General features: G+C 35.1%; 2 protein-coding genes and 1 long non-coding RNA gene across 3 annotated transcripts; 1 reads left to right on the top strand and 2 right to left on the bottom strand.

Moving 5' to 3' along the window:
* Nucleotides 1-5,214: 5,214 nt before the first annotated feature.
* On the bottom strand, nt 5,215-10,768 carry LOC106937971 (bcl-2-like protein 13). Its single transcript, XM_015019753.1, has 2 exons — nt 10,609-10,768; nt 5,215-6,441 (listed from the first exon to the last, which is right to left on the bottom strand). The coding sequence occupies exon 2, from the start codon at nt 6,292-6,294 to the stop codon at nt 5,644-5,646; it is 651 nt and encodes a 216-aa protein (XP_014875239.1). The 5' UTR covers nt 6,295-6,441; nt 10,609-10,768; the 3' UTR covers nt 5,215-5,643.
* A 1,577-nt stretch (nt 10,769-12,345) lies between these two features.
* On the top strand, nt 12,346-19,375 carry LOC106937970 (V-type proton ATPase subunit E 1-like). The gene is made up of 10 exons (XM_015019752.1): nt 12,346-12,457; nt 12,582-12,643; nt 14,233-14,298; nt 15,515-15,624; nt 15,834-15,900; nt 15,984-16,073; nt 17,227-17,295; nt 17,693-17,787; nt 17,885-17,972; nt 18,747-19,375. The coding sequence occupies exons 2-10, from the start codon at nt 12,611-12,613 to the stop codon at nt 18,807-18,809; spliced, it is 681 nt and encodes a 226-aa protein (XP_014875238.1). The 5' UTR covers nt 12,346-12,457; nt 12,582-12,610; the 3' UTR covers nt 18,810-19,375.
* LOC106937972 (uncharacterized) lies at nt 18,047-18,740 on the bottom strand. Its single transcript, XR_001422501.1, has 2 exons — nt 18,415-18,740; nt 18,047-18,380 (listed from the first exon to the last, which is right to left on the bottom strand). It is a non-coding gene; the product is annotated as an uncharacterized LOC106937972 (long non-coding RNA).
* Nucleotides 19,376-21,453: the final 2,078 nt, after the last annotated feature.

The following is a 21,453-nucleotide window of genomic DNA, read 5'->3' as shown; positions in this document are numbered from 1 at the left end:
TTGCAAAAAAAAAAAAAAAAAACGTTTACTTGATTTTGCTGTAATTTACTGCATTATTTGCAATATATTGATGCATTTTTATACAAAAAATAATTTATTTATAACTATTTATGCAACTCCTCCTATTTAGTTGACATATTGTTCAAATATTCTCTTTTTCTAAAAAATAGTCACGGATTTCACAACTGTTTTTCATAAAAAAAAATTTAAGAACTATTTTATAAATTTACTGCATTTTTATGTAAAAAGGCATTTATTTGCAACTATTTGTGCAGCTTCTTCCATTGAAATGATGTCATATTAACCATTGTTCCCACTCATCTAAACACAATTATCCAGAAATTCACACCTTTTTTGGAAAAAAAAATCAACTCAGTTTTAAGAACACTGTTTCATAAATTTGCTGTATTTTCTAAATTTTTATGCAAACCAGCATTTGTTTACAGCTATTTGTGTTTCTTCTTCTTCTGTATATTAATTGCTGGTAGAGATGTGTCTCATATGGTGTTTTGTAAGAGGAAACATGAGATGACGTCATTTCCTCCAGAGATGAAATCATCAAGTCACAGTCCGTAAATGCAGAATGCTTCAGCAACAGTTCATTTTGTGGACATTCGTTAACTGTTTTGAGGTCCTGCTCTTCTCAGTTTTAGATCTGGACTTTGACTAGACCACCTTGACCTTTTGTTGTAGATCAGCTGAAGAGTTTGGATCTTTGACAGTTGAAATTAGATTTGCTGTCGATTCTTTTTCTGAGCCTTTCATGCTGCTTTGGGCATTTCTTTGTGACTTGATGGCAGGAAAATCCCCAACTCCTACTTCCACATAGTTGCAGATTATTGATTGAGAATATGTGTTGAGTTGATTATTAGCACTTGTGTGCCTTTTTCCTAGCACTTGTGTGCTTTGTGGCACAAAGCTGCTTCAAAGCGCATACATCCTTTAAAGCAAGATATAGGCGCTTAGTTTTCCCAATAACTATAAATATTTTCCAGCGGTTAATCACAATGAAATTACAAAAATAAAGTTGTTATAATAACAAAGTTGTAGTATAATGAGAATAAATTCATAGTATGAGTCTTAAGTCGTAACATGAGAATAAAGTCAGATTTCAAGAATAAATTCATAATATTGCACCAATGAAGTCATTATGATTTCATAATATGCTATTATAATGAAATCACAATATTTTGTAGATATAAAATATTCCATATTTTATAATATAAAAAAGATATTTATGTACATAATATTAAATATCTTATATTTTATAACTTTGTCCTTTATGCAAAGAGTGAAACATGGTGGTGGCAGCATCATGCTGTGGTGATGGCTTTTCTTTAGGAACAAGGAAGCTAATAAGAGGTAAATTGAAGAAAAACTGTCAAAGTTGCAATGTAGTGATTCGTATTATAGCATATTCATGTGTTAGAATGGCCTAGTCAAAGTCCATACCCAAAAAGACTTTACTTGCTTTCCACTATAAAAATATCTACTAGTTTGTGTTGATAAAGCGTACAAAATCCCCGAGACCTGGTCAGAACACCCTCGTCATGGTGGTGGCAGCATCATGCTGTGGTCATCCTTTTCTTTATCAGTGATTGATCGACCTGCTATTCTATTACATTTTATGACCAGAGATTATTCAGTAACTTCTTTAAAATTGTTTCAATCAAGTGGTAAATAACGCTCAACTATATAGAAATATAATTAGCTTTTTCACTTTAAAAAGCCACATGTACTGAAAGCACATTTTTGTCCTGTTTTAGTGGAACATCGGTTTGGCATAAACCATTTTCAAAGAGGACTATCATATTTGTGTTTGATCTGCAGCTGTATCTCCGAACAAAGAGGCACTTCCCTTCCCCTTCTCATTTCAATAACTGCGTGCATGTTGGCTGCGGTGTGGGTGCGGCGGGCAAACCACAGCACAGTCAGCCCTATTGTTCTTCTTTATTTACTGGCACTCGATGAAAATCAAGAAGTGTCAAAGCCATTTGTGTGTAATAAGTCTAGTAGGCTGAAAGCTGGTGTAACCGCAGAGTCATAATCATTATCTAGGAGATCAGCGTGTCCTGGATGAGTACACCAGAGAACAACTGATAACCAAGATGCTCGGGTGTGTGTTTATGTTTCTCTGCTACACTATTGTTTATAGTTGAAGTGCAGAGCGCAGAAAGTTTGACACCGTTTCTTGTCTTTTCTCTAATGTTCATTTGAATTGCATGTATTTAACATTTGAACGTCAGCAGTGGCATTTATTTTGGTTAATAATTGGTTTTAATCCTCTTCTTCCAGTGCAAGAATCCTTAATTTTCACAAGTTTTCTATTATATGGACATTCTGGAAATTTTGCACAAAGCTGAAGGGCAAAAAGACGATTTTTTTGCATAGCCACATCGCCGCTGTGGAACACATTTGTTATCAAAATGAAACCTGGACATGTTGGTATTATTAATTCAGTGCAGCTCCACACAGCAAAGTGAAAAATATAACACAAAAAAACCAAAATATTCATATTCTTCTTTTTTCGCATTCTCTGCGTCGCCCACTCTACACACACGCGCGCGCACACACACACACACACACACACACACACACACACACACGCACATATACACCTGTTGCCATAGCAACTGACTGACGGCAGCTCCACTGGTCTATCAGGATTCAACATAAAAAAAACACGCCTTTTTTTAATTTTTTATCTGCACACAAAATTCTGCAGCAGCACATCTACATGTTACGATTGTCCAAGTCAAGCTAGCATAGCTGACCTACTTCCCTGTCCCTCGCTATTTGGTTCTATTTAAAACTTTTTCATGACCTTGTTATCTAGTTGTCGTAATGCTAGGAAAGCTCTACATCCCCTTTTCTGTTATTTATCACATGCATTAAAGATTTAGTGCTTTCTGTTGACAACTTGAAACCAACTGGTAGTCGTCTGTGAGCAGCTTCTTTCATTTCTTCCATTTCTTTGTTTTTCATCAAACTTAGATGTTTCAATTCATCAAACATTTTTTAGTTTCCAGCAAAAAATAAACTGGTGAACTACAAGATGTTGTTTTCACATTGTAATTTGTTAAGGGAAAACATTTACCCAAATCAGTCTGGCCCCATTTAAATAAAAAGTAATTTCACTCTAAAACTAGTATTTTACTTCACTCTGAAGAAATTTAGTTCTCTTCTTTTGCAAGTTTATGTTAACGTTGCCACATTGGAGAGTTTGTTCAGTCACACACCAGCATCTTTACTGAATTTAAGTCCAGACTTTGACTAGACAAACCCATCACTTTTACAAACTGGCTGAAGAGAGAAGTGGAGAAATGGAGGGCAGAAGATAATGTTTCAGGTCTTAAAAGATATTTAGGATAGAAAAATAATATCTGAAAGTGACGTTATTTATCAGAAATCAGATCCAGCATGTGGTGTACCACACAAGCAAACAATCTTTTCAAGCACTAATAAATAATCTGAAAGTCCAGCTGCTCTTTTATTGTATTCTCCATTTGTGTCATTATTCTAACCTGTTTCCCCAAAAGTTAAGAACGATAAACAGTCATGTCTTTAAGAAATAAGAAAACCACAAAGAGCAGCAGCTAAAATTTTGTCAAATTGTATTAGCTTAGGTATTTTTCACAGTGAACTAAGAAAAAACAAAGTAATATTTATGATAAAAGTACTTGAAGATGTAATTTAACATTGGTTGTAAAAAGGAAGTAAATATTAAGAGAATGATTCAACAAAAATCATTCCTTAAAACAGATTTAAAGTACTGCACACACTGTTTCATGGTATTAAGTGTTTTGGACAGAAAATGGGTGACAGACATTGACATAAACTATAAAGAAATGACAGCATCTACTAGTTGTTGTGGGTTTTCTAATAAATTATAATTGTGTTTCGCGTCAAAAAATCAAAATTTTCTCTCTTAGTTTGTGTCTAATCTGTACTTCTCCTCAGCACTTAAATCGAGTGTTTTGAATTTCCTGCTCTGACACCAGGAGCTTCACACACATTTGGTTATCTGTTCCAGTGGTTTCCTACCTGAGGATTTGGATAACGGTTGTTCACTGAACCAACACACAAAGCTGTAGTAAAACTCTAAACTGGGATTTTACCGCTTGTGGTGCCTCATCTGTACTGAATTCACAAGGTGCAGAGGACAGGATTTAAACATCTCTGCTAATTAAATGTATATATGTCTATTGTTTTTTGCTATAATTAAAATATTTGTATTCATTTTAAACATTTTAATAGAAATGCATCCACGTCCCATAAACCTTTGTACGACCTTAAACTTTGGGGATTTTATTACCTAATCCTCCTTTAAACAACTGTTCTCTAAATATGATAAATTCATTCAGAGATTAAATGACACAAGTGGACTCTGTTTACTAGCAAGGGGATTTCCTTCGGTTGCACTGGCTTTTATTTCGGAAAATCAAGTAGAAAAAGAAGATTGTTAAAAAAATCACAGGACACTTTTTCTGATTTTTAATAGTATAAAATGTTACCAGTGTGGTCTGCTTTGTTGTTGCATGTATGGTTGTATTATTATCCCAGTAAAGCACAAAGCAGAATGTAAAGATGTTTTAATGGGTATGATAATTTTGTATGCTTTGTAAACCCAAGAGATTTACATGTTATAGCATTAAACACATGCTACACATTCAGCTGTAATCGGATCCAAAAGGGAAAACATGTTAAATTCATGATCTCCAGATCAGTGGTATCAAACTCATTTCGATTTTGTTCCTTATAAAAATTATGAAGATGCTTAAAGGGCCAGTTGTGCCAGAATGGTTTGATAAAAACCATTAACAATATCAATAAACAGCTGTCTCTGCATTCAAATTAAATCAAATTGAGCATCTTTTCACATTGATTAGTCCCTCATGGATTTCACGATTGTTTTTCTGGGTTTTTTGCAATCAAAATGATAGATTATATGATAATATGAAGTATTTCTAAATTAGAAATACTTCCTTGCAATATTTGTGGTTATGTTATGACGTTAAATGTGACTTAATTACTCGCCAAATCAATCACGGACTGTAACTTGAGTTCAAGTAAGGTCGGGGCATCAGTGGAGTAAAAGTATGAAACAGTGCCCCCTGAAGGTGGGAGTTAGCATCACTTAAACCCAAATTTTTGACCATTTTTTGCTAAACAATTTGCAATAAATTCACAATTATACATTAGCAGGGATTTTTTTTATTTAGCGTAAATTTCCACAGCTGTGGAATCATGAAAAACTAGAGGGACAGATTGATGTAACTTGATGGTGCATAAAAAGCCAGATTTGGCCCCCGAGTTTGACACATGCTCTAGAAACAGAAAAAAACCATGAACAGAGATGTTGCAAGATGTATGACATTTAGAGAAATGTGCTGGTTGTCTTCATTTTTATCTATATGCTGCTCTCTGGTGCTGATGGATGCTTTTCCAAACATGATCAACCTGATTTCAGTTTCCTTTGTCAGTTTTTTCATAGATTAAAGAGAAAAAAGGCTTCTGTGAGCCGAGGTAGCGTTACATTCGTCTACAAAATCTAATTTAACTGCAGAATTCAGAAAGGAAATGTAAATAATTCAGCAGGAATACATCTGAGAACTGAAAAGACACAGGTCAAAATGCGTTTTTCTACTTTTTGCAGTAGACTACAGCTCCATAAGCCACCACTCCTACGACGGCCACTAGCGCAGCGCCTCCAAACAGAAGCTCGGAGGAGCTCAGAGATTTGGTCTTAGGTGCAGCGGCTGCTTTAACTGAATGTTCTCCATCATCCTGAAGGGGAATCTGTGAGAATTTAGCTTCTGGACTCTCTTCTGTTTGAAGCTCTGGAGCCTTCGGCGACAGGATGGATGGAGGGTGGAGGCCCAGCGTGGAATATTGCTCCTCCACTTCGGAGGCTGTGGTTGAAGGGACCGGTGTGGTTGTCGTGGAGGGGGGATCCAGTTTGAGAATGGGCAGCAGAGGCAGCGCCATCGGGGGAACAACGTGCCTGAACTCTGCATGAGGCTCCTCCGCAGACACCAGCAGCTCCTTCGCCTCCGGAGTTTGGAGGTCCGGCTCCGCCAGCTCCCTCTCCACACTGAGCATGCTCAGAATGCTTGCCTGCAGCTCCTCGTCCTCGTCCCTCCATCTCCTCCCCTCGGTCTCCTCCAGCATCTCCGCCTCCTCCCGCTCCAGGTGCACCATGTCGGAGTTGGAGGAGTGGTTCTCGTCTCCGGCTAAAACGGGCCCGTCATTGCTGTCGAGGCTCTTGCTGTCCTCAGGGTCCATGTCGCCCATCGTGGACCAGGACTCTGCCAGCAGACTCTCACTGTGCCAGGGTCCAGAGGTCTCTGCCTGGGTCAGAGGCAGAGAGGCCGGACTGCCGCCTCCATCCCCCTTGCTTGGCTCGACTGGGACCTTTCCCTCCAGAATGAAGGCTGGTTGCTGCAGACAAGCACAGATCAGAGGTGAGACGATTACTTTCAGAAGCATTCAAACTGGGGACGGAAACAATTAATCCACTTAATTGACAATTAATGGCTGATTAGGTAAAAGTTAGTTCAATTCGATTAACTTAGACTTTAGACTTTCTTTCAGTGTTGTAATTTGGCCGCCGTCCAGCAGAGGGCGCCACTGGTCATCCTTAGCAATTGATACAAAATTAAATATGGCGGCCAAACCAAAACAGAAAAGATGAACGGTCCAAACAGAGTCTGGTGTGGTATGTAAAATGCACTTTATGCAGTTTTGTTTAGCAAGATAAACACTCGACAAACTCCTTAAGTTGTTTTAAAATAGAAATACTCGACAATCTCCTTAATTTATCACATTAACAACGCTCATTCAGAAACTGCATGACGTCGCTGCGTCAACTTCTCATTCAAAAATTACTGACGTGCTAAGAAGGCGAGGAAAATATTCCAGAAAATCGATATATTTATTGGAATATAATCAAGAAAAATTGTAACACGATGGTAAATTTTAAAAAACAACAACATGCTAATAAGCTAGGTTTATTTTGAAGACTGTTGTGAGTTATTGAACTTTTTTGAGCGAGGTTTTAACGTTCATTAAAAAATAACCAGAGACGGTACTTATTTAAACGTCTATTTTTTAAATATTACATAAATTCGTCCACCATATTATGAAAAACGTATCTCTTTATGTTATTTAAAGACATACAAGAAAAAAATTCTGTTTTAAGAAAATGGCTTCTTATTAGTTAATTGTTAGTTGGTCGATAAAACCAGTCAACTTTTTAACTAATTAATCAATAACTTGCATCCCTAATTCAAACCCGATTAAACTTGGTTCAGATCCAAGCATATTCTTGTGTTAGAATGGCCTAGTCCAAGGGTCTGCAACCTTTACAACCAAAAGACTTCTGTTAGAGCCACAAATGCCACTTTTTTTAGCCAAAAGACAACCAATAATTTTAGATATATGTCTTTTGTAAAAAAAAAAAAAAAAAAAAGTGTCATTTTTAAGGAACCATCATTTTACTTCTGTTTTTAGGATTTCAAAAAAATAAAAATAAAAAAATAAACGTATAATGTTGCAAAGAGCATGGACTATTTTTTTCTGTTGGATGAAAAATGATGTAAGAAAAATAAAAAATCACAGATTCCAACCTTATGACAAGAAAATAGATCTTAAGACAAATGGATCTTTTAGTGTTATTCTTTTAGTGTGGAAATTAAACACAAGTAAAAAAAAAAAAAAACTAGAAAAAAACTACTAAAAATCCATTTATTATTATATCTGTGTGTATAATTTTTAACCAAACGTAAGAGCCATTAAAGTCCAAAGAGCCACTTGTTGCTCCGGAGCTGCATGTTGCAGACTTATGGCCTATTCAAAGTAGAGACCTGGACCTAAATGAAAATCTGTCACAACACTTAAAAAATTATACTTCCAGTATAACTGGGCTTGTGTAAAAGTGATAAATACCCATCATGCACAGCACAGATTTCAGATTTTTAATGATGGAAAAACTTTCTTCACAGTTACTTTTCGGTTGTTGTTTTTTTGCTATAAATCGAAGTTTGTGGTTTTAATGTGACAAAGCGTGAATATTCTTTTGTAAACATTGTGTGTTTTTATAAAGGCGCCAAAGTTATCCAGTTTTTCCAGACAAAGTTAATCGCATGTGATTGTTGTCTGCGTTCTCGTTGACATCAGCCTCTGGAAAAAATTGCTCGCTTGCTCCTCTGTGTTGCTATCTTTAGCCTTGCATATCTTACTATGTTTAGGTGCCATATACATGTCTGTCTGTCAATCAAAAATGGAAGCGCTGCAGCTTGGGAAATAGTGATATAACGCCAATTCAACAGATTTAAAGTACTGACTTAGCTTTCACATGTAGTCTGAAAACGTAGCTTTTTATTCGTGGGTATAAAATCAAACATGTCGTCTTTTCATGAATTCTTTTGAGACGTTCCTTTAGGTCACACCTTGACCTTCTTGTGTCACCACTTTGATTACGGTAACTCGTCCCCTTCATGCCAGTCCCAGAATAGATATTTGTAACGCTCTCTGGTCACTCTATAATATTGTATCATATTCACTGCTAGTCTTCAGAGCCCTGTCTGGTTTTAATTTCACTTTTCTAAAACATCACATTAAATTAAACTGAAGTGGCATAACCCCAGACAGACTAAATAAAACTGATACTTAGTTCAGTTGAAGCTGAATTGAATTAAGGATTGAGCTTTGATACAGTTTGTTTCAGTTTAATTTACGTCTTAATATGTAGGTGCTGTGTACGTTGACTCAGTTCATACTGAACTGAATCAATCTGATTCAGTTCAAACTTCATCCTAAATTAAAATAAATTCAGTTCAAGCTGAATTGATTTAAATGAAAATAAATCAATTCAGCTCAGTTAAACTGAGCTGAATTGAACTTTAGTTGAAGATAATTGAGTTGAACTCAGGCACATTTAATTAGGCTTCAGTTTTATTTAGCTACAATAGGATTCAGTCCAACTCAATTCATATTGAGCTAAAACAAATTAATTCAAACTGCAGTTTGACTGCATTTAAACTGAACTGTTCAGTAAGTTAAAAATGTAATTTAGTTTGAATCCATTTGTTTGAACAGACATTTATTTGAATTAAATGAATTTAATCAAATGTATGTAGAATTAAAGTAACATTGGTTGAAATTAAAACAAAACTGAATTGAGTACAAGTAACATTCAAGGTTAAATAAAAAATGATGAATTACAGCTGAATTCAGTTGGAATAAAGTTTGAACTGAATGGGATCTGAAACTTTTTGAATATATAAATCTGTTGTCTCGATTTTTTTTATTTTCTTTATTAACTCATATTCACATGTTTGAAATAAATAATCAGAATTTTAATTAAATGTCTGTTTTAATTCAGTTTGACGTTTTAATGCACTATATTTATGCAAATGGGCTAAAATGAAGTAAATCAAATTTACATGAGCTAATCAGAACTGATTAGCTCATGTTCATGATTAGTTCAGCTCACAGAAGCTGAACTAAACTTAACTGACTGGACTTCAGACAACAATTAGATTAAAATATTTATGATTCTTGTAAATTTAAAAAAAAAAATTGTTTGCCAAGTTACCCATTTCTACAAAACAGTTTGGTGCTAAAATATTTAATTTTTACTTTCAAAGCTGGTCTGTTTCCCACCTTGTGTATTTGTATAAAAATGTGAAATAAATACTGACATACTGAAATAACCTCTAACATGCTGATATATACCCTAAATTTCCATAAAATGTCCAAAATTTTAAATATATAAAAATTCTCTGTACTAATTTTCCAATATTTCATTGTCTAAATATTTTGTTTTTCATAAATATTTATTTTAATATGTAGCAGTGATGTGGACTTGTTGCTCTTTCTAAACAACAACAATACGATTTAAAGTCTCAAATTTAAAATTATGAAGGTTTTTGAAGTAAATGTCCAAAAGGAATATTTTTGCTGCATTTTCTTTGAGCACAAACGATATTTCATTCTTATTGTCTCAAAGGGAAACAATTTTCTGTCCTCCAACAGCGTTTTATTGTTTTTATTAAGCTTTCTGAGACTTTAATACATGAATTAGTTAGACCTTGAAGATCAAAGAGCATATGTGTTTTATTTAATTCAAGAAAGTTTATTGTGCCTTTACTTGTAATTATGACTTTAAGCAGGAAATTTAACTGTAAGGGTTTTCAGTCCTGCAGGTCTGTGCAGACTGTAGCAGCAACTGGCCTGATCTAAACAGCAAAGTTAGTCAGAAAACAAGCCTCGTCCACGTCGACCAGCTCAGAAACGGACCTTTATTTACTGTCCCACATGGGAATGTGGTTTCCAACTGGTCCTTTACATCAACAGCAGATTACGAGGGGTTAAATAATGAGATTTAGGCCGAGCTTTCCATGCTAACATGCAGCCAACACAGGTTGGAGAAGGTCAGCTTTCAATGTCAAGAGAAAAAAAATTTCCTTTTTGCTTCACGTTTTTGTTGAACCTTGGCTGCAAACATGATAATCCTCCAAAACAAACGTCAGCTTAACTCTGGACAGAATAAGTCATCAATATTTAATGCAACTCAAACAGGATTTATAAGAAAAGCAGGAGTACCTCTGTCCTCTGTGGAAGAGTTGCTAGATGAGGAGCAGGTCAGATTGTGACGTGCATTCAGAGACAAAGCCACAGGTCAGCAGATCGGCAGAAATGCATTCTGGTGCTGGGAAGGGAATAACAAGGTGGACAAGCTGTCCACAAGTGTCTCTCCCTCTCTCTCACCCACCCACCTCACAAATCCATGACATAACAGTTGGCAGCAGAGGAGTCAATCGTGACTTTGCTGATCATCCCAACTGAGAAAGTTTGGACAGTAATCAGTGAAAATGTAGTTTAAAAAAAGACTCTTAAAGTTTAATCCAAGTTTAACCTTTGTGTTTTGTGGCCTGTAAAGAGGTCAGCAGATCTCTGTGCTTCACTCAGGTAAACAGTCTCTGGAGTTTTACGCTTTCTGTCCAAACAGATTAGAGAGCACAGCAGGTGCTGGTGACACTGTGACATGAGCGGAAAATGCATGTCAGACACAGAGAAGAGCTATTTCTAAAGCTAAAGTTTCCAGCTTCTAGCTCCCCCTGCTGGCAGCAGGGGGAAAAAACAAAACCTCAGGAGTGCCATGATGATTTTGTCTTGCAGATTTTTAGTTTTATAATTTTCTAAGACAACCTTCTCTGTTTCTCTTCTTCTGTAAAACAATCTGTCTTCGGACAGATTCACCACATTTAATCATATCTTTACATCCTAAGTTTATATCCGTCCTTTGTTTTTATAACCCTTTGCTGTGAACTTCCTCCTTGTTTGCAACTTCCTCTGTTTATGCTCAATGAAGTAACTGTGCACGAAATAATACAAAGCCTGGGAATGTGTAGGTGAAATAATTACTGCAGTTTAATTTGGATATTTTCCAAATATCAAGCAAGTTCAAATAAAACAAATGAAATAAAACTTCAGTCTTGAATGACTTGGAGATAAATTCATTGAGTTCAGCTTCTCACACCTGTATCTATAGTCACCTCCCTGTTAAAAATTAAACAATTTTTTTGTTTGATTACATTTTAATCAATTCAAAACTGATTAATTATTCAGTAAAAGATTGTGGTTATCTACAAGGTCATATGTAAACCTTTGCTTAATAACACAATCTTATAAAATACTGCTGTTACTCAGGTATTAAAATGCTAGATAAATAAGCTTTTATACAGAGTAAAATTATGGGCTTAATTTGTTTAATGTTCTTTTTTTTTTTTTACAGAAAATGTATAAATCTACAGGTTTTAACCCACAAATAATTGTTACATGCAAGATAATATTATATTCATTTTTATGATAGCAAAATAGGAGTGATTTGAAGCTACAAACATAAACTGTGAAACCTTGTCATTATTTATTTACATGGAGCACATGCATAGAATAATGGCGTTAAATCATTTTAAATGGTTTGTTCAAAAATCTAGAGAGATCTTTTTTATTCAAATGATCTTTGTGCTACATCCTTTCAGTCATAATTTTAACTTTCAAAATCCCTATTATGAGTCCAATATTTATGTCATTGTCACCTATAAATCTCACTCTCATCAAGATCACTTTAAAAGTGAAAATATTTTTTTCTTTCATATGCATTACTTTTGTACTTAATTATTAGTACTTTGACTATTTTATTTTATTTTATTTTATTTTATTTTATTTTATTTTATTTTATTTTATTTTATTTTATTTTATTTTATTTTATTTCCGCCTGTCCGTTCCTCTCCGGTCCGGCAGGGGGCGGTAATGCGCCTCTGAGCCAGTTGCTCCTTCTGGTCAGAACCAACCGTCAGGTGACTCCTGCTTGTCAGCTGATCTGCTGTGGACATCTTTTCGAGTCACGACTGCGGAGATTAATTCAAACCGTCTCCTCTGTCATTCTCGGGTATATTTACACATTTTAAACCCCTCTTCTTTTAATTAAAATATAGTTATTGTTAGTAGCAGCTGCGTGTCGTCGTTTGTGTCGTTTTAAAACCGTGTTTGTGTTTGTTTTTCCCCTCCTGAAGGCCTCGGTGTACCTTAAACAGCCGTGACCATGGCGCTCAGCGATGCCGACGTTCAGAAGCAGGTAACAAAGTGTTCAAACACGCAGCTTTACTCCATAAAGCATTATATTGTAGGATTATCTTTTATGCTACTAATTTAAAAGCTACAGTAGGTAAAACCGTATTTTTATGACCTGTAATCCGTCTGGAAGAAGGATGACATTGGCAGGTTAAACCTTCTGTACTGCGTTTTTGGGGGCTCTAATAGGGCTGTTACTGGTAAGAAAACCAGTTTATGTTTGCTGTGATTTAAAGCTGAGGCCGTACAGAAGTTATTGCGGTCATATTTCCAAACGATCACATGATGAACAACACGCCAAGGCCTGATGAGGAACTTGGAGTGACTGAGGTGGAAAATAATATGAAGAAACTCCAATAACTAGCAACAGAAGAGATCTGAGCATTAAACATGGCTGCAATATCCCTCCCTCTACCTCTGTAAATGTCTAAATCATTCATCTGGTTAAAAGAAACCACATGTTATAGTGAAATATTCTTGAACACTAGCACTTGAAACTTTCTGAATGTCTGTCAGGGTTTTTCACTGGTCTTAAAATTTGTTTTTATTCATTTTATTCCCAATTCTTTACCATGGTAGTCTGTTATGCAGATTCAGTCAGTTTTATTCATATCGGAGGCAAATTTTAGTGCATAAATTTACTTCTTAAACCAACTGTTAAGAATAAAAAGAAACTTTATAATAAAACTGACAGTGTTTGCAAAATTATTCCTACACTTTACAGCAGATTTAACATGTTAATTACTAAAATTAGTAAATGAATCCCAATATTAACCCTTTAGCCAAACGTGCAAACATTTTTTAGTGTTGCAGCAGTAGCCTAAACTAAAATGGAAATGATTAAATCCAAACATTTTATTGTGTTAGAATGGCTCAGTCAAAGTACAGACCAAAATTCAAATTACATTCTGTTGCAAGACTTCCACCCAATCAGAGCTTAAGCTACTTTTCAAAGAATGGTCGAGAATTAAAGTCTTTACATTTTGCAAAGCTGGTGGAGACACATGTAGGTGTAACTTCTGCTAACCAGGTTTTGCAGACGATAACCCCGGGCTCTGGAGTTGCAGTTCTTTGAATACTTGACAAAGCTAAAATTATTTTAGAGGATTATACATATTCAGAAAGTTTGCTGTAGCTGAGTTGTATTTGAAAGTAATAGTAACTAAAAAAAAAAAAAAAAGTCTTAGAAAATAGACTTAGACTTTTCTGCTTTGACCTGCAACCAAATGATCTAAAACATTTCTTACTGATGTGGCAAATATCATCAGAGATGTTACTTTACAAATAAATGGAGAAATAATGTTGAAAGTCAGAGAGAGTATATCTACCAACAGAACTGATGCATGTCATTTACACATTAGTTACACATTAAAAATGAAGGGAAAGAAATCTGTTCTGCACAAAATTATGGATTTGTTCAAATAACCTTGCATTTGGACATGATTACAAATATCGTAAATATGCTTCAGATTAGCAGGAATGTTTTTGTAAACAAATTATGTTGTGAGTCTAAGTTTTTGGCTAAATAAATGGTGATATATATTCTGTTGTGGAAAGTGATTTTTTTTCACTTCTGTGTTTTTTCCCCCACAGATTAAACATATGATGGCCTTCATAGAGCAGGAGGCCAATGAGAAGGCAGAGGAAATTGATGCAAAGGTATAAACACACAGTCATTATCACACACTGATAATTTCGTTAATATTATTGTTGCTTCAAATAAATATTTCTCATTCTGTGCTCAGATAATATTCTGAATCAGAGTTATTAGGTCTGAGATGTCACATGGTGCCTTCAGGGTATTTTTTATTGTGAAATCAGGAAATCCATCTGCTTTGCTTCTGTTGGTCTGTAATTCAGACAGGAAATGATTGAAAACACATCTGCTCTTTGCTTAAGGCTTCTTTTTTTTTGCATGAGCTTTACTTTCAGTAAATAATTTGTTGAACTAATGTCTATTAAGCAAAATTGGTTATTTACTAAAGCTGCTAGTAATAGTATAAAAACAGCTGGAACCCAGAGAGTGAAAATATGAGGATCGTCACGTTTCAATCCATTTAGTCCTTCAATGGGTGAAACTCACCACTAGGGCCACTAGGGGGTGCTAAAAGATGCAAATTGGAGCATCAGAAACGCCATAACATTTGCATTTTTTTAAGCCTTAAGTTGATATTTATATTATTTGCATATAATTTTTGGTTTAAATGATTATTTGAATAGAAGTAACCTAAATAGCTGTGAGGTGAAGTGGATCCAGACAATAATTTTAGGTGTAGAAAACACCCTCACCTTCAAGTTTTAACTTTTTTATTTTTTTGAGAAAACAGAATAACTAAAATACATTTGTGAGTTCTTTTATCTTTCTCACAAAATGATAATATGCTAGTTTTATTCATCATTATTGTTTTTATTATTACTACTGATAGTGTAGTCATTAAATATGTTTTACGAAAAATATTCTGTATTTTAACTTATTTAAAAATTTCCTCATAACAATTTTTAAGTTGTTGATTAAAAATTAAAAACAAGTTTACAAAATTAAACCCAAAGAAATCATAACATTCCTCAGTTTTCTGTGTCGTCTGGAAATGTGTCATGCAAATCTGAATAAGGATGGAAAAAGAGAATGGAAAATAGAAAAATGCTTTTATTTTCAGACTTTGTTAGGTATGTACTTTAATTAAATGTTTCCATTGTATTTGTGTATTCATGAATTAATACACAACATAAATTCAGGTTTGTCTTTAATATTTGGACTGAAAAAGGAAAGGAAAGGATCTCTACACCACAAACTGATCTCTTAAGAAATAAACCTTTCAGTACATGAGCTGAAGTGTTTTAAATCCAGCCAGAATAACCCAGTGTGTCCCTGCAGGCAGAGGAGGAGTTCAACATTGAGAAGGGCCGTCTGGTCCAAACCCAGCGGCTGAAGATCATGGAGTACTACGAGAAGAAAGAGAAGCAGATTGAGCAGCAGAAGAAGATGTAAGTCCTGGCGGGACACCAAATCCTTTTATTTCTCACTTCAGGAACAAAGAAGCAGCTGTGTGCGCAGCAGTGTTTCTATAATTGTGTCCCAGCTCTTCACCCTGTGGTTCCCTCTAACCAACCCGCCTCCTTACCGTCTGCATGGATAAATATAGATCCATTTAGCAATCTAAGCAGCTCCAATGTGTCTGTTATTTGTCCAACAGTCAAATGTCAAACCTGATGAACCAGGCTCGACTGAAGGTGCTGAAGGCCCGCGACGATATGATCTCAGTAAGCCTTGTCACACGCACAGCAGTGAGACACGCAGGTTGAGTGGAAATGACAACAAATATGATCCATGTTTGTCCTGTCAGGATATGCTGAATGAAGCTCGCCAGCGGCTTGCTAACATCGCTAAAGATCCAGCTCGGTACCCAGCTCTGTTGGACGGTTTGATTCTGCAGGTTTGTTCACGTTTTATACCTGATTTTTAATATTTACCATAGGAAATACATCACATTTAATCAAATAGATTAAAATAATCCAATAGATTCTATTGGTTTCATAAAGAAGACACAGTGATCTGCTGGGTATTAGCCTATGTATTAGATTAACTGGGAACTTCCTTGAAATTGCCAACAAACAACTTAATTGTATTATTCTGTACAGTGATCATATGGTGCCTTATCTTTTGTGGTGTACAGTTTTTCTCAGATTGGCTCTGCAGTTATCTATGTTTAAAGTTTTCCCATTTAGATCATGTGAGTCTAATTAGCTTGTGGTGTTCTAGGTTAGAAACAATTAGCCACAGCATCTCTTTCTAAAAAAAAGACCTATTGTTTCAGTGAACAACCTGTAGGTTTCTCTATAGAAATCACTTCACTCAGCTAGATCAGTTTTAGATTGGTGTGTTAGTTATGCTCCTAACTGTTACATAAAACTTAACTAAATTAAATTAGTCAGATTATAGAGTTCAGAGTAAGGTTGTGTAATATGGATGTAGAAATGCATCGCTGTACTTAGTGATAATGATAAAAAGGATAAATAAAAGAAAATTAATACGTTTTTTAAATGCAAAATTAAAATTTTTCACGTTTTTTACTCCAAATGCTTTTAAAAACAGCCAAAGCACTTAAAAAAAACACCCAGCTGTTTTTTGGCAATAATTTAATGTTTTTTGGTGTCTGAAAAAGTGAGATGGTTCCAAAATCTCCAAAATGTAACGTCATAAATCAGCAGGCACTGTCCCTCACCTAGCAACCCCATGCCTAGGCCGTTACCTAGCAACATCAGCAGAGTTCTGCTCGTCACCTAGCAACCTAAGCTGAGTTGCAGCTCATTTATTAATACACTCGTGGACAAAATAGTAAAAAGAACTTTTCTGATAACACTGTTAATTTTGTTTTTTATTTAAGATCATTAATTGAAATTTATGGGACAACGATAAATCAAAATTCTTACCATGGTAAGAAACTTTGTACGATAAATGATAAATTCCCACCACAAGTTCAGAGGATTTTAGACGTTCCTCTGACTTCAGTTCTAGACTTAAGCAAATCTGACCTAAAATATGAAGACATTAAAGCATGTATTTCTTTTTATAATCTCTCATATCAGGGTTTCTATCAGCTGCTGGAGCCCAAAGTGACGATCCGCTGTCGTAAACAGGACGTTCAGTTGGTACAGGTGAGAAAATGGTGTCAAGGTCTTAAGGTTTGCACTGTAAAAACAAAATCTTTCCAAGTATTTTTTGTCTATTTTCTAATGCAAATATCTTTAAATAAGACAAAACTTACTTACAAGTAACTTTTCAGCAGGATACAAGAGCTTCTTTTAAGTTCCACTGGCAGATTATTTCACTTATAACATAGTAAAAATGTTGTTATATTCTAATGGAAGTAGCACTTTTTTATCAGTATTAACGAATTTACGCCTGCATTTTGCTGAAAAGTTGCTTTATTTTTTTTGCCTAATTTCAAATGAGATATTTACTCTAGACACTATAAGGAGAAATACTTTACAAGATTTTATGTTTTTTCTAAAATATGCAAACCTCTAAATGAAGAACTTGTGTGTTTTTAAGGCGTCCATCCAGAAGAACATCTCCATCTATAAAGCAGCTGTGAAGAACAACCTGGAGGTCCGGATTGACCAGGACAACTTCCTCTCTCCAGATGTGTAAGCTGAAACATGGATCAGATTATTCTCCTGCAGAATAATCTGCAGGAGAAGATTATTCTCCTGCAGATGTTTCAATCTGTCCTGGTTTCTGCAGCTCTGGAGGTGTTGAGATCTATAACGGCAACGGAAAAATCAAAGTTTCCAACACCCTGGAGAGCAGACTGGACCTAATGGCTCAGCAGGTAAAAAATATACACAACTCGTATGTTTACATCTGTTTTTCCCCTCTAGATTTTTGTTGTTCTGTATATTGTTGGTTTCTATAAAGCCATTAGATACTTATGTTGTAAAATGTCTTTTTCTTGTGTGGTAGTGGAGTTTTTATCGCTTTGTTTTGGTTGTGTGCTGATCAAATAATACCAATAATTTGTTTTGGCTTGACAACTTTTCATACACTTGTTGATTTTTGATTGTAGAATTTAAGGAGATAAATTAAGTGTTTGGTTTTTGAAGGTTTAATTTTTTAAAAATCTTGTTTTTGTTTTTTTCGCCAATGCACTCCTTGGATTTCCATAGTTTAAAGCCGCCATCTTGTTTGACAGGGATGATTTACAGCTTCTAATTTATTTGGCCTTTGAATTCCTTTGAACCTTTGTTCTCATTAAAACAGGTTTTAATGAGAACCTTTGTTCTCATTAAAACAATTCTTTTCTCATAATTTTAAGACATTTTTTCTGTTAAAATTGTCTCTTTACTAGAGTACAAGCACAATTTTACCAGAAGATATTTTGACTATATTCTCTTCTCACACAAGGGATGATTGAGATAAAAGCCGCTTAAAACCATATTTTCAGTCATTTTTATCAATTTTTTAGAAAACAATAATTGAGAAACAAAACTGATTAAAATTGGACCTGGTTTGAAGAAATGTGAATGCTCAAGCAGCTCTAGTAGACTGATATCCAGTCATCTTTGTTTGTCTTGCTGATGATTTTATGATTTCTAAAACTTTGCAGATGATGCCTGAGATCCGAGTGGCTCTCTTCGGCGCCAACCCGAACCGCAAGTTTTTGGACTGAGATCCTTCGTTGTGCTCGAGACAAAAAGCTCCTTTTTATTTTCTACATGTCATATGGGAGATATCATTCCTTTGTCTGTGAAGCCAAATTGCTGATGCACAAAAGACGTGTTGTTGTTTGTGTGGTGTATTGCTGTTTATCTCCTGACGGGGGCGCTCTGCTAACTGCAGGGATGGCTAGCTCTCGGTGGTCTGAGTTTACGGATTGAATGTTTTATCAGGTTGTCCTCTAATTGGATCAGTCTTCATGACAAAAACAGCTTCTGTGTCGCAGTTTCTGCTCGTTTTCTAAACCTGTCAGCACATTAAAAGGCTGCATGGGGCTTTGTGTGGCTAATGGGTGTCTGCTCCAACCAATCACAGACAAATAAATGGTATCCTAGGAACAAAAACACCATCCATGACCTTACTGAGTTAATTTATTGATGTTACACCAAGTGTACGTTCTTCTTTGTCTGAGAAGTGACCGATATCATTCCAGAAGCTGCACTGTTTGTATATGAGGTTTCCAGATTAAATTATGTTTGTGTGCTCATTATTTTTTTTTTTTTTGTTTGTGATCGTGTCCAACTGAAAATGTTAAACTGAGTAAATGTAAAAACAACATAAAGATATCTAAATGATCGGTGCTTCCTGTGTGCTCCTCTTTTTGACTCATCCTGCCCATTCATGCCTCCTTCATTAGTTTATCACATGGCATTGGTCAGACAAAAATGCTCCAATTATCCGGCCGCTCCGAGGATTTCGCTGACATGCTCGGCCGCTGCAGTTTGTCTCCGCGAAAACAAGCCGAGCGTTTTGGTCGGGCGGATCTGAGCTGTAAGTAGCTGCTTTTTTCCTTCAAGAGCTTTAAAATAAAACTAGAGATGTTTCTAATTTGTAATCTGAGATTTTAGACATGTTTTATTCTTGGTAAACTGTTAAATTTATGTTTTCAGAACTTGATTTTACTAGGCGATTATGTGGTCTCCTTATTCTTTAGTATCCCCTTTTAGGTTCCACCAATCTTGTTTACTAATCTTCCTGGGATCCAATCTGTTCTGTAACTGTAATTTTAAATTATCTTTTTTAGTTTTTTTATCTCTACATACCAAATCAAGTTTCTTTTTATTTTTCTGACATTTTTAATTTTAAAATGAGAGATCTTTTTAATTACTTATTTGTAATTGTACTTTATTGTTTTTGAGATTTTGAATACTATGCTAAACTTAATATTTTTTATTTAATATATTTGACACATTTTTGTCAAAGGCAAACAATTGTAAATAAACAGCTGTAACATCAAATATACATATGTTAATGTACTAACAGGTAGTTCATAAAAGTGAGTTTTAAGTATTTTTTTTAATTATTAATTTATATATAAATATTTAAATTCATTTTTCACCCTTTAATTGTTTTTAAATCGCACTATTTTTCAAATATTTTATAAATTATTTCTGAATAAAAAAACATTTTTACTCATGTTTTATTACATTTATCAGATTGTCTGTTCAAAGGCTGTTGCAAGGACTGACGCAATTAATCGTGATTAATTGCTTATTGAAATGAGCATTAACTAGTTTAGTAATCTATTAATCATAAATTGAAATATGCACTAAAACATGCCATTTGTTAGAAAAAACAAAATTGTGCAAAAAATATAGATACATTTTTCATCTTAGACAAAAAAACCTTCTTTGTAATTGTTTTATCCAGAATCCATCATAGTTTTAACTTCACCTTGTTCAAATTCTGTGAAAATATTTAAGAAAAATCTCCTATTATGCACTTTTTGCTGGATTGGTTAATTTAAAAAAATTGTAAATAAGTCCTGCACTGTACTGATGTACCAAGGTTTTTGAATGGGCTTCCTAACCAGGCGCTCCAAAGCGTCCGGTGTTATGCCCAGGTGTTATTCTTTAAATGTATTTAAAGAATAACTTCAGCGAATAATTGTGTGAGATCCCAGCGTGGAGCAAGTAACTCCAATCAGACCAATCAGATTTGCTGCGGCACATCAATATAAAATAAATACAGAGTTGAATGGCTTCAATAATTACGCATTTAATATATCCAATTCATATTATTATTACTTCACTCTTACTTATATTTTACTTTTGATTCCACAGTCATATTTTGTTTTTCTACCTCATGTTTCAGAAATGGAACAATCGTGTAAATGTTTTTATCTGAAAAATGTTATTTTTTGAATGTGAGGTAAAACATTCATTCATCATTCATCCATTTTTACCCTTATCCCCCTGTGAGTATCCCCCCGAACAGGTGCCCTCACAGAGGGTAACGTTTCGGACGAAACATTACTCCGAATCGTTCGCCAGTTGAACATCGGGGGCGACAGGGTTAACGCCCCTGAGCAGGTCGCCAGCCCTGTCAGAGGGGGAACATATAGACAGACAACCATGCATGCACATTCACACCTAAGGAGAATTTAGAGGGACCCCAATTAACCTGACAGTCATGTTTTTGGACTGTGGGTGGAAACCCACGCATGCACAGGGAGAACATGCAAATACTTTTAAGTCTTATAATAATTACGTCATGAGGGAACACGTGACGCAGTTCGGACACTGACGTGTTTGACCCATTCCATTCTGTTCTATGTGACAACACCGCCCTCTGGTGGTCTTGTTTTATTCCTGCTA

This window comes from Poecilia latipinna, unplaced genomic scaffold (assembly GCF_001443285.1).
Source record: "Poecilia latipinna isolate Pla-1442-1.1 unplaced genomic scaffold, P_latipinna-1.0 Scaffold2476, whole genome shotgun sequence".
NCBI classification, from domain to species: Eukaryota; Metazoa; Chordata; class Actinopteri; order Cyprinodontiformes; family Poeciliidae; genus Poecilia; species Poecilia latipinna.
Note: the sequence above shows the minus strand (reverse complement) of the source record. Positions and strands in the feature narration are given on the sequence as shown.

Excerpts from the sequence above, each read along its gene's own strand:
- LOC106937971 (XM_015019753.1), bottom strand. The coding sequence starts at position 6,294 with ATGGGCGACATGGACCCTGAGGACAGCAAGAGCCTCGACAGCAATGAC.
- LOC106937970 (XM_015019752.1), top strand. The coding sequence starts at position 12,611 with ATGGCGCTCAGCGATGCCGACGTTCAGAAGCAG. Across the intron at positions 15,901-15,983 it reads CCCGCGACGATATGATCTCA|GATATGCTGAATGAAGCTCG; the intron begins GTAAGCCTTGTC and ends TTGTCCTGTCAG. Across the intron at positions 17,296-17,692 it reads AGGACGTTCAGTTGGTACAG|GCGTCCATCCAGAAGAACAT; the intron begins GTGAGAAAATGG and ends TGTGTTTTTAAG.